General features: G+C 38.4%; 1 protein-coding gene across 7 annotated transcripts in view; it reads right to left on the bottom strand.

Moving 5' to 3' along the window:
- Positions 1-10,799: 10,799 nt before the first annotated feature.
- LOC110162336 (protocadherin gamma-C5-like) overlaps positions 10,800-14,027 on the bottom strand; it is an 89,754-nt gene continuing 86,526 nt past the window's right edge. For all 7 annotated transcript variants that reach the window (XM_055159319.1, XM_055159320.1, XM_055159318.1 and 4 more), the window contains one exon: positions 10,800-13,129. In XM_055159319.1, coding sequence (XP_055015294.1) covers positions 12,846-13,129 — 284 coding nt within the window. In that variant the 3' untranslated portion in view covers positions 10,800-12,845. The remainder of the gene's footprint in view (positions 13,130-14,027) is intronic.

Raw genomic sequence — 14,027 nt, 5'->3', positions numbered from 1 at the left:
CACTTTGTAATGTCATGAAATGGTAGTTTTAGTATTAACAGCTCCCTTTTATCTTTAGTTCAAAAGAGATTGGAAATTCCAGGGTTGAAATGATCCAACTGATACTAGTGAAGTGGACTTTAAAAACAGTGGAACACTTCCTGTATCTCTCTTTTGCATCACGAGGTGGAACAGAGTGTTTTCTGTTTGAGAGAAGAACTTGGCCTAAACAGATGATTTGTGTGTTAAACATGTGTGAATGAAACAAAACTCAAGTTCAGGTAGGTTTTTGATGAGGAAACAACATTATTCATATGTTATACAATATACAACATTATAACATAGATCACAAAGGAGTGTAATATGGACCCTTTAAAATGTTGCCAGGCAGTACATTTAGTTATTTAAAAGTGGCATTTAAATAGTTAATTAGTCATTAATATACTTCTTGAGCATTTGTAAGGATAGGTTTCCCGTAAATAAGAACTGGGAGAGAGGAGGGTCTGTGTCTCTGCTCTGAGACCTGATGCAAACAGAATATTAACAAGGCCTGGGTCACTCACACAAACAGAGTCTCTGAGATTCTGTGGGAGTGGAAAAACTGCACACTGTGGACCCCAGAGGAAGAGAAATCTACATTTTATTCATTAACTAAATTTACAGGACGGTTCTTTTAATTTACTTTACAAACATTCAGTCTCCTGGTCGTCAGTTCTAATTAGCTTATTTGTCTAATATTTGGAGCTGGGACAATATTGAATGTGACCGAATGTCGGAATCCTTTACATCATTAGTATATCCAGTTGGCTATATACTACATGGCTATTAAAGGTGAACTATGTAACTTTTCTGGTGGAGGGTCCAACCAAAATTATCTCCATGGTGATGTTATTGTTCTGCCTGCAGAACTATAATGTGCATTTTTACTGTGAGAGAGCCCACTCTTCAACACATCTGACCTGTAAATTGGTGTGGTGATGTGCCCTTCTTGCCTCCATTGAGATACTTAAATTAAACACCATCCTGTTTAACAGTCCAGGAGAAACATGGAGTCAAGCAGGTGATGGACCCTCAACCAGAAAAGTTACATAGTGCATCATTAAGATTGTTGTTAGTACCATTTGATCAGTATTTAACTATAACATTTATGACATGCACCATATATAGGTTATCTTATATTCCCATATATATATATATATATATATATATATATATATATATATATATATATATATATATATATATATATATATATATATATATATATATATATATATATATATATATATTTATATATTTATATAAATAACTTAACATCTTCAACAGCTCTACACCCCAAAATTTTAAAGAATTAAAAATATACTTAAATAGGTTGAATAACCATGGTAGACTAGACAAACTGCAAATATAGGTTCAAATTACTAGGATGTCCTGGATGTACTGATGTGAATAAGTTAAAGTGATGTGTGTCTCCATGTTAAACCCTGAGGCTGTTTGTCTTTGTCTGCAACAGTCACGAGAACCACACCTTTATTTGTTTATATGAATCATGTCAATAGATAAATGTTACTTTGGGTACCATATCTATTTCCAATAAGATAACATAATTGAAATAACACATAATTATCCACATAATCCTGTTTTTAACCCTGTGTCCACTCACATTGATTGAGGTCCAGGGAGAATGTATTTGACCCATATAAAGTGAGCCTGTAGTGGGTGTGTTTCCTTGGGGGGCTGTGGATTCCCCAGTTTGTGTGTGTTGGGGGGCAAACATGCATGACTTAATCAATGTCTGTCCCACTAAAGTATGACCCCATTTGTAAACATGAATCTGGGGTAACTATAGATCCACATTCACAAGAACATTTATGCAACGAATTTAGTTTTAGATAGAGTATGCAGTGCACTTTAAAGGTGCACTGTGTAACTTTCTGGTGTAGGGTCTGCCTGCCTGTCTCCATGGAGATATTATTATTTTGCCTTGATTATTTTACAACAGTATGGAAATAAACTTGGTAATCACAATGGAGACAGGTTATCGGTCCGATCTATGAAGAAGCACATGGTAAGAAATCATGTACTTTTGAGCTATAAAACACCTGTAATTGAACAAATGCAAGGGAAATATGTTTAATGCCCTACTGTGGAACATTCCAGGCAAAGAAATAACATCTCCATCGAGACAACAAGTAGTGGACATCCACCTTAGAAGTTACATAGCGCACCTTTAAAGAAATGAAATGAAGGTGGGTGTATTATGAACAGCCTATTATTCAGTGACATTTAATTTTTTTTCTCACATCTGCTCTAGATCTCATTATTCCTTCACATAATTGAAGTGGCATTGATAGAGAAGGAAGCCACAGAACTGAAGGCTGCAGGGTGACCGCCTAAACATGCAAATGATCAGTAATCAATACATGAAGCTGATGGCGGCCATTTTCTCCTGATGTGAGACATTAAAATGCTGAGCCGCACAGAGCCCCTGCTGAAAGCAATGACATCACCCCTCGCTCAGCTTGGTTACCATGGTTACACATACTCCTGCAAGCAAAAAAAGAAAAAAAAAAAAAGCCAAAAAGCATGCAGCCGTGCATTTCCGTGATAGGTTTTTCCTCTTTGTGTCTGATTTTCTGCTTCACACATGCTCATGTTTAGTTCTCAGATTAGACAAAGAAAATACATAATCTTTAATATGAGAAATAGTTGGACATACCAGACAGTGATCATGTCAAAATTTCAGATCAATGATTTTGCTATTCAAATAAAAAATACACAAATTCACCAATTTCACTAACAACTGGCATCCAAAACCTCATCACAGAAATCCTTTGGCTTCATGCATTTAAAAAAAACAATTGTTACTTTACATATGCCATAACTTTATACGAGGGGAACAATGACAAAACAGATTTAACCATACACCATGTAAGTGCAGTTTGACATGTACAGACAGAAGATTTTATTATTTATATACAAAATATGCTATAAAATGTTACGCCTCAAACAGATGTAACCTTAACATTTAAAATCCATTGAACAACACAATTAGGATGGTAAAGATCAGGGTTATAAACAAAGTGACTGCTGGTCCGTGAGTTACATCTCTGTGTTAAAGGACACTGTGTGCATCAGACTGAGCAGCAGAGATGTGTTTTTGCACTGGGGGATAGAGACAGTGAGGTCAGTGCATCAGGACTCTGCTGTGGGGACAGTGCAGTGAGTGGGGGTAAATATACTGGTATTAAACACTATTGTACGGCTGTATTAGAATAAGCAGCTTACAGTTCTTGTCTGGGCTGCTGCTTCTTTGTGCTGAAGAGACACTGTTTACTCACCCCCAAAGCACTCCTGTTTATTTCTCTGTCTACGCTCGATACTTGTTTAAATGTTACTCAGAAAGCATACTTCCTTAAGAAAATAAATAAATAAATAAATACATGCATACATACATACATACATACATACACATAATTAAAAACATATACTTAAACACTTGTTAAAATGGAATTAGTGTAAAACATGCATGATTCTAAGTTGGTCACTATCAGACCCATAACTGTTGACTTAAAGTGGACATGCCGAGGGGCCAAATTTGGCCTGCGACATAATTATATTTGACCCATGAGATCATATCAAATATGTATTAGAGCTGGCCTGCTGGCTACAGGCTATAGAGACTTTGTGTATTAAAAAATGTGTTATTATTTTATATTGTGCTTGTGCTGGAGTCAATGTTTAAGCAAAACTATTATTAGTTTTTTATAAAAAAATTTTAATAAGAAAAGGATTAACATTACGATAACATATCTCAAAAAAATTGAAAACATGCAGATGCTGTTGAAATTTTTCAATAAATATTTAGTTTTCCCCACGACTTAGTCCCAGTTTTTAATTTTGTCCCTCTGTGAATTTGAGTTTGACACCCCTGACTTAAAGGCTCGAATACAGACAGTGACAGAGAATAAACAGGAGTACTCAATATGTCAGGTTTACTTAAAGATGCACTATGTACTTTTCAGTTGGATTATCCACCACTTGTTTGTCTACATGGCATGGCTGCTGCTTTGCCTGGAATGGTCCACTGTGTGACATTAAATTCCTCTATCACCTTGGAGATAAGCTTGTCATGTTACAGTTCAGATCTGTGGAGATGTGAGTCCACTCACAGTAAAAATGCATATAGTTTTCTGAGTTTTTAAAAAAATTATTATTATTATTTTTTAGCTATAAAAAACACCTGTAATTGAACAAATGCAAAATATATTTAATGTAAATTGTGGAACATGGAATACAAAGCAATAACATCTATATGAAGAAAAGCAGACAGCACACCATCCACCAGACAGGTTTTGCAGTGCTCCTTTAACATTTTTTAGACTTCTCTAGATGAACTGTGATTATTGCTGTGATAATGCACTGTAGTTTAGCTGTTTTTTTTTCATATTTCAAAAGTAGGTCATGTAATTTACTGTATTATGGACAGTATATGCCATTTTCCCACAACTCTCCTCCATTTTGTGCCTCTGTGTGTGTGTGTTTTCCTCCATGTTGAAAAAGGAGGGGAGCGGATGGAGGAGGTTACCATGGAAACTGAGTCTGTCACTTGCCGACATCATGGGTTGCTGCTCAAGCGTGGCATCAACAACACATGAATATTTGAGATTTATGGACTGTGGCATGGCGCCTGCTTGACACACACCCCTGCGTGAGACCTAGTACTACAGGTCAATGCAAGGGACAAAAATAGAGGATTTAGGCATATGGGAGAAAAGGCAAGGGTGGGGCCAGCTTCATTTTGTGAAAAGTGCTCATATCTGGGTTAGGAGCAAGGGAAATGGATGGGAAGACAATAATAGAACAAAGCTGAGAGGGGGATGAAAGGATTTTTGCAAGGAAAGACTTTGGTATGCTGACTAAAATGCATAATAGATGGTGGGAGAGGAGGAGGAGAGTGGAAAAAGCCATGAGAGCACTAAACTGGGGCACTGGAGCTTGTCTTAGCATCTCCCTCCTCCTCTTTCTCTCTCTGAACGTCCTGCAGCACTTTATAATTAATCCACTACTACTGTGTTATCCTCTGCCTGCTGGTACCACACTTATTATGGTTTGTGCAGATTAGCTAGACAGTTTCCAATCTCCTTTATTAATCTACTTTACTTACATTCTTTAGATTTGATTACATTTATTTTATTTTATTTATTTTTATTTTATTTCATTTTTTGTTTATTTATTTCATTCATAAAGTATAAAAAGACAACAACCGTGTCGCAACATCAAACATACAAGAAATCAATGAAAAGGAGCAGAAAGAAGAGTCATCTTATACATCAACACCGATAGTTACTTTAAAACATTTCAAAACAGTACATTTCAGTTCAGGCACAATTATTAATGGATTGCAAACAGAAATCTTCACTATTATGCACAACAACTTGGTTTTATTTTTGCTACATACACATTGCATTCAATTTTGTGTGTTTTTAAATGCATCATTGTACTTGATTCTTTTATATCTTTCTCAAGACTATTCCATAAGTTAACTCCTTTCACAGTGATGCTTCGCTCCATAACCTTGGTTCTGAATTTGTGTTTTTTAAATGTGTAGGTTCCTTTTAAATTACAGTGGCCTCGTTCTCATCTCAAACAGACTCTGAATACGTACAGGTGATACATTGCACTTTGCTTTATACGCTACTTTGAGGATACTTAGGTCAACAATATCATGCATTTTCAACACTTTAAGTTGAACAAATAATGGGTTGGATGGCTCTCTGCAATGACTGTTGGTGATATTTCTCAAGGTCCTTTTTTGTAAAATAAATAATGGCTGTAAGTAAGTTTTACATGTGCATCCCCAAACTTCTACACACTACATCAGATATGGTGCAGTTATAGAGTTATACATAGTTAATAATGCTGCACTATTTTATTTTTATTCATTTATTTATCTAGTATTAGTTTTATCACACCATAAGCACATAAGTTGTATCTTTAGAAATTCTGAAATGTGATGATATTTCAGTGAGACTTTGGTGAGTGCCAAGCAATAATTTATGGGTCTGTTTACATATAAGACAAGGAACTATTCTCTACTGTTTCCATTTCATCCAACACAATATCTCAGCAGTTATAATTACAAACAATACATTAGTTGTGATATGTAAACAAATACTATGCCTTGCCTTTGACTGCTGAATATCTGTTAGTTTAAACATTACCCCTTCTCCGGTCTGTATGCAGTTTCCCCACCATATCCTTTCCCCTTCTGAACTTTGTCTTGTTTTGGTGAGTTCCTGCCTCGTAATGTCTTTAACACGTGTCCCACAGGCTCCCACCATCCAACAGGCAGCCCGCAGCTGGGTTGTCCCATACACTCACATGTTCCCATCATTCCCCTGTTTGTTAATAAAGCTTGAGCTTGGCCTACTATTACTCCCTTGGTATTTTACAAGTATGTAGCCTTCTCATATTCACATTCCTGTGTTCAGCGGGGACTTTCCATTTCTATAGTTTTCACATATTTATTTAATTCATAACTTCCTATTGCTTTTTATTTCACATTTTCTCCTAACCACAGGAACTTGCTGAGTAGTTTGTTCAAAACCTCACCTTAAATGATTCTACCTCCTTCTACCTTGGTTTGTTTATTATAGGAATTTGCATTTTAGGAACAATTTTGATGACCGCATACTCTGTTGTAGGTGGTTTACTTATACTTTTCTGTCAAATAGCTGTTTTTGAATGAACACAGATCAGCCAGATACTTGGTCAGATCATAAGGAAATGGTTCATATTATGCTATTTTCTGATCTGTGTTATAATGTTGTTTCCTCATCACAAATATACCTTTAGTTGTGTTATGTTTTATTCATTTGACTAGCCATTTATTATTACTATGTCTACATCTCCAGAGCTCAAAATGCTCTGTTTGCTCTTGTGAGGTCATGAAGTGGTAGTTTTCAAGTTAACAGCTACATTTTACCATTTGCTCACTAGAGATTGCCAGTTCCAGGGTAGAAATGATCCAAATGATTCTAGTGAAGGTGTATGGAGTTTAAAAACACAGTGATGTACTTCCTGTATTAGCACATGCCTTCACAAGGTTGAAGAGAGTGTTTTCTGTTTGAGAGAAGAACGCTGAGTTCTAAATATGCAGTGTTTGTGGTTAAACATCTGTGAATGAAACAAAACACAATTCCAGGTATGTTTGTGATGAGGAAACAACATCATAACAGATCCGAAAATAACAATATATGGGCCCTTTACGTGTTTTGAGCCACACTTCTCCCCATTTATGAGAGTTTTATCCAAATCACTTGAAAATCTCTTTTAACTTCAGCAAATGAAACTCCCCTGCTAATAAATCAATGACCTGTGTTGTCATTTTGGTCATTTAATGTTAGATGTTTTCATTAGATGTGACCAATCAGAGCTGTTTTAACTGCAAAACCACAATCTCAACCGCTTGTTCTTATCAGTGTACATTATATACTTTGCTTGTTATGCTTATACTTGTATATTCCCGAGTGTTGGTCCGAGTGGTAAGGAGGTGCTTCTCTCTGCACGCTTTTTAGCCTGAAATATCCATGAAGCAGCTGCACCATTTCTGAGGCCATGCACCTGTCGCCATGGTGCTGAGCTGCGGACATGCCTCTGATGAGTCTGATCATGTGACCACTTCAGTCCTGAAAACAGATTACAGTAATAGAGTAAAGATGTCGCTCACATATGAACAAGACTTTATGATAATATTGCTTTGAAATTGTTGTTATTCTATTGTTTTCTTACTATATTACAACTCTGCAAATATATGTTACACTGATTCCCTGCTAAGACATTCTGAGTAAATCCATTCCTGTAACAGATATCTAAATTGCAATGTATAATTCCTGCAAAATTCATGCTTCAGTAGTTTCAGTAGCGTTTTCTTGTGGGTGGTTAGAGAAGTGGTGCTCATAGAAGTCAGAAATGATTGCTGTAGCAGTATTAAAAAAAGAATAGTTGAAGTACTATCAGTTATGCCTGAAGTAGTGTTATGTCTTTTTCTTTCACCCTTAAGTGACCATGGCTACTGTTTTTATAATCTATTGCCTATTTTCTGTTCATAGTAGTTAAAGTCCCAGTCGTAGTGTAGTTGCATCATTAGTTGTGGTAATAGTAGTAGTGGGAGAAATCCTAGGAGCTCTAGTAGTAGTAGTAGTTGTAATAGTAGTAGTAGAAGTAATAGTAGCATGTGACCCCAGGCTATTCCTCCATGAAGACTTTGACCTTTAGCACCAGGACTCCTCTTCCTTTCTCTCTCTGTGCTACATTCCTGCCTCCGTCTCCCTGCAGCTCGGTCCATGCAGCTGAGAAAACAGGAGACAGAGCTTGGCAGACAGAGAGATGGAGAGAGCGGGGCTTTTTAGATGAACGGAGAAAAAGAGGGGCTCGCTCAAAGACTGCATTGTGTTGTTTTTCCGCATTTTCCTGACTCTATTCAATTATAAATGGTATACATCTTTTTTGGATGTGTCTTGTGCCTATCCCTTTTTGGATGCAGAGGTTAACACTGATATAACTATTTGTTCCCAGTTTTATCTGTTACTTTACACTGCATCATGTGATGTACCCACCCTTCTCAAACCTGTCATTATGATCACCTTAATACCCATGGAGCTTGGGGCATGTTTATGTGAAATCATCCACTGGGAATATCCAGATTGGGAACTCTGTACGTGGTTTAGGAAATGGTACCATCCAAGCACTCTACCTTTGTAATTTGCCCTTTGTCAAACTTGCTCAGACCCTTAGGCTTTGCCATTTCTTCTCTGAAATCAAACCACTTACTTACCACAGTGAAACAGTTTCTAGTTTTGTTCTGTCTGTGGTTAAAACATTAACCTTCCTGTATAATTATGTGAAAAACTCTTTTATGAGCATTGCGCCTATATAGAGTGGCTCACAGTAGTGCTAAATAGTGTTCTCTGGCCTCTGTCCACTTAGTGACTCACACAGATTGAATTGGAGTGTGGTTGTGACCGAGTGCATTTTATTTCCCAGTAAAGTCCATAAGAAGCAGTGGTCTGTTCAGGACATGTGCTGGCCCAGAGACAGCTGTGGGACAGAGGAGAGAAGGGGGCAGGGAAGGAAAGAGGAGAGGAAGTGAGTAGAGCAGGATGAGGGGCGTTTCCTGTGAGACGACATAAAAACAGTCAAAAACGCGGGAGTCCGCTTCCTCTGACATCACTTCCTGCTTCAGGAAAGAGGCTCCTCCACAGGGTTCAAGCTAGATCCTGGATGGAAAGAATGAATGACTGACCGTGAAATGACTGGAAAAGAGTTTGAAAATGAGTATGATTTATGACATTTACAGCTTTTCTCATTATTTTATCCCAAATTAATGACTCTGTAAGTATGGGCAACTCTTACAACAATGTTAATTTTGTCATATATGGGGCATCTGCATCACCCATGCTTAGTCTCTTTCATCTCTGAAGTCCAGTTACACTTACACTGGTTTACTGTAGGTTTGGTTTTGTCTGAGCCTAAATGTATGAGTCACGTGTGTGCTGTCCATGTGTCAGCAAGTGGACATGCCTCTTTTTGTCCTATCCGTCCTGCTAATGCTATTGCAGCACACAGGCGCCTTTGTAGAGTGCCTCTGTGCTGTGCCCTGGGCTCCACGGACAACCCTGCCATACATCCGGGTTTGAAGTTGTGTGTCTCAGTCTGTGTCTCGGTTTTGTGTGTCTGTGCGGCTCTAATCAGTGGGAATGTGATTAATTAGAGTGGGGTGAGGGGGAGGCCCTAAAAGAACAATCTGCCCATTCTGCTGGGATGTCCTGTAGGGGAATAGATGACACAGGGGGACAGCACTAGTCCTTGTGAGTCATGTCAGATGAGAAACCAACACTTGGGCTATTTTAACACATGATGAATACATGCTCTCTTCTTCCTGTTTTGGACAATGTTGACTTATTGTATTGTGTAACTTATTTTTGGTGTGCACTCTGTTACAGCCCCTCTTTATAGTCGTTTTGTTGTACTCTGTATACACTGTTTAAAATATGATATAAGTTTTTGTTCCTTTGACATTTAAAATATTTTAGCACATATGATTTAGATTCTGTATATTTTATACATACGCAGCTAAAAACAATGACACGCAGCCCGGATCACACAATGTTTGGCTTCCATGTTTCCATACATTGACTTGAATTGTTTCCTGGAGACTCATCGTAACCTTAATCACAGTTACTTGCCTAAACCAATATTTTAACCCACATCTCACATTTAAGCCAAGTTATAAAAATATAATATAACATACACACACACACACATATATATCTGACATATTGTACTAACTGCACTGGTGTCTGTTGTTTTACCTCACATTGTTTACGTTCTCTATTTCCTATTAATGAAGGGAAATAAAATCACCTTATTTCTGGTCCAGCTCTGACAATACCACTATATGCACCCAGCTTTAGTCCCATGTCCCATCCCCCAACATCTGCAGCTCTTTTGTTGAGGTCCGTGACGTGTGCTTGGCTATTTATAGGTCTTGTTATTGTGTAAACCCTAGTAAAAGACACAAAGAGCCAGAGCTGCAGGCAGTATCCCTGAAGATGGATTATAATCACCAAATGCATTTTAACATGACAAAATAAACTGGGAACTAGTTAATACATTGATCTACAGGTGGCCAATTATATATATTGGCCGATAGTTTAGTCTACTTTAACAATACAACTATGATTCTTATATGTTACTTATACCAAATTAGCTGTGGGATTGCTTCAGTCATAAGAAACAGAACATATACAGTTAAATTGATTAAAGAATCTTTTTATTTGAAATGTCAGTGTTTAAGAGAAAATAAAACAGCAATATAAATATTAGCATAAAAATAAGAGTAACACAGGGGTAAAGCATTAGGGTTAAGCATTTGATAAGAAAGATAATACAGCAGGATAGAGCAGTATTAATTGAGCAGCGGACGGACGTACACATATATAATATTTATAATTTGTTCATATGGACAGAAAGAGAATGAGAGGCATTCTTTCACAAATGCACAAGAGAAAATCACAGCAAAAGAACATTAAGAGGTTACAGAAGGATAGAAATCTCCATATTTTTTGTTTTCTCTTTTTCTGGGTGATAAAAGATAGTACAGAGAAAAAAATGAAACACAAAAATATGTTCAACACATATCACAAGTTAACTAGTCTACATGTGTCACTTGGTTTACTTATCTAAACTTCTCTTATTTGTTTATTTACATTGAAGAGTTAGTTGGCTTTCATGGTGCTTAGTTACTACATTGCAACACAAACTGTTGAAGAACATCTTAGATTTTTTATGATTTTTTTCCTCAGTGGTTTTCTTAATTTTCTTGAAAAACAAAATGCAACACATTCCAGTAGTAAGCCACGCCTTGTGAAGGGGGCTTTTCTTGTATAATTGTCAGACGTGGTTCCTACTTTACAAAGTGGCTCATACCATCGACAAAGAAGTGGAGTGGTATTTACAGTGGGGAGAGCCTTGGACAGGACATGGCAGGGAGCAAAATGAGTGGTGCACCTTGTGAGCTGTATCAGAGACAGTGGTTTGTGGTCTAATGCTGTGCTCGGCTCTTTTGACCACTACCTAAGTCTATGTATTAGTATTGATTTAGTTAAGGGCAAATGGGTCAACAGCAAATCCTCTGTACATTCAGTGGTTAGAGCCTATTTGTGCCCCAGCCCAAGTTGAAATCACAGTTTCCCAGTTTCCAGTGCACCAGTCACACGCTCCCATCATGACCCATCTGACAGACAGAGGGACAGCAAAGCAAAGACTTCATATCTTGTACAAACACTTCCTCTATGCTATTGAATCTCCCAAAGAGAAGCGTGTCACAAAAAGACGTCTCTTCAGCACTTTAGGGTAGTGAGGGAGTGAGACTGTGAGGCCCTAGCAGCCTACAAGGTGTCTAGAAACTCCTAAGCACTTAAGTTTTACCACATCTAAGTGTTTCCCTAAGTAAAGTGATTACTATCCCATACATTATAGTTTCCCAAAAACAACAGTGCATTTTCCATCATTTGGCTCTCGACATGGGGTAGTAGTGAGTAGGGGCACAAGCTGGGTGAGGACAGAAGAGGGGGGAGGAGGGCTGGGGTCCATCTGGAGATGTTAGGCCATATGTCACCTGTACGGGACATTACTGCCCTGCCCTCTGTCAGCCCTCTTCTGGGTGCATGCTCAGGTCATAAAAATATCAAAATCTGATCTTTTTCAACTATGATTACAAAAGTACATTGTGTCAAGTAAATGCTACATGTGCATTCTGTTGACCTGCGATTGGAGGGGGGAATAGTCTCGGAAGGCCCCCCGTTATTTTGCTTTTGCAATGCATAGTTTGAAACACTTAACTAGTATATGTGGTTTGAACCTCAAAGAGCATGCAATAGAGATTTAATACCTGTCATATCCACAGGAGCCCCTTAAAGCTCCGATTTGGCCAAGCCTATACAAGAATCTAATGAATGGCAACTACTTTACAAGAGCGAGCTTTCCCATGTTATGGAAAGAGCAGAATAAACCCAACATCCAATAGACATTTCATCTCTCAATACAACACATGTAGCCTCGTCATTCCAGCAAGGAAACTTCCAAAATAAAAGATTATATCACAACAACCCCCCATACCCTACCTACAATATCTGCTGACAACATTTATGTAAGTGAGACACGACCTTGAACGCAGCATGATTTGGTAAACATGTGAAACCTTCTCCATCATGTGAGCCAGTGAGATACAGAGTGGAGAGGTATGAGGGGCCACATTTTCATCGGATCATTTTGAGCAATTGGCATCATTTTGTCCAGCTCTACTTCTTCTCCTTTTTAGTGGACTTCTTCTTGGAGGCAGGGGTCTGGGCAGCCTTGGGGGGCTCAGGCTGGGCTGAGACCTGGGGTGGGGGCAGAGCTTGCTGGGTGGCTTGTTGGGCAGTGGCCTGCTGCTGCTGTGGGTTGGAGGTGAGTGTGGCGGTGCTGCCTGGGATGTACACGTTCTGCCGGTAATCAGGCACGTGCTGCAGGGTGAACTGGGGGCTGTAGCGGGTGCTGAGTCCCATGGTGCCGGGGCCCAAAGTGGCGGTGGCCTCATTCACTGCTGGAAAAACAAAGAGAGGAGAGGTTAAAGTCTAGTTGTTTCATTGGACTTAATACAATTGCTAACCACTACTCAGGGCAATAAAGCAACAAAATTTCCTTTCATGATCATAAGCGTCAGAATATTTAATTTATTATTATTATTTTTATTAGTGATATGGCTGCAAGAATTAAATTACAGCAAAAATAGACCAGACTAATTTATATAGATTCAGAGCTTTAGATGTTTAGCAGCAACCTATCCATAAACTGGGTTAAACTAATAAACATGTGGTCCTGGAAAAAACACTGTTTCTCCAGCATTCCTCTGTCACTCTGGTCCTGAGAGCTTGTGCGCATGACAACAGCTCTGACTCTGCTGCAGCCCCTGCAATGCAGAGACACAAGGCTCCCTCCCCCATCGCTCCAGTCCACATGAAAACATAAACACGTGAGCCCACTCTTAACCCTAATTCAATTTTAAATGTGAATATTTAAAGCCTCTATGTTCTAGTATGAACAGTGGTGTGTTACAAGCTTTAATATTATTAGCAAAGCAAGACACCATCTTCTCAGTTTCAAAGCTATACAGGCTAAGGACACAGCATGTTCCTTCAAGAGCCCACACTCCTCAGAATATCCAGAGAGGGATGGGCATGGACCTGGTCATTTTTAAAATAACAGTGGAAACAATGACTCCAGTCCAGTGCATACTTCACCATTATTATGTTTGACTTCCTGCCACAGAGCAACCCTCATGTAGAGTTTGTGTCACCCCAAACATGAGTCAGGCATGTACGTCCTTGAGTCAGTGCCTACAGTGAAACAACTCGCTCAAGCCTAAAGGTTACATATTACCTAACACAATCAATGTGCTTGTGATCAGTGTTTTCACTAACAACAACCACCTCATGTCATGT

This window comes from Boleophthalmus pectinirostris, unplaced genomic scaffold, assembly GCF_026225935.1.
Source record: "Boleophthalmus pectinirostris isolate CB_2022bp ecotype Guang Dong unplaced genomic scaffold, ASM2622593v1 HiC_scaffold_23, whole genome shotgun sequence".
NCBI lineage: Eukaryota > Metazoa > Chordata > Actinopteri > Gobiiformes > Gobiidae > Boleophthalmus > Boleophthalmus pectinirostris.
Note: the sequence above shows the minus strand (reverse complement) of the source record. Positions and strands in the feature narration are given on the sequence as shown.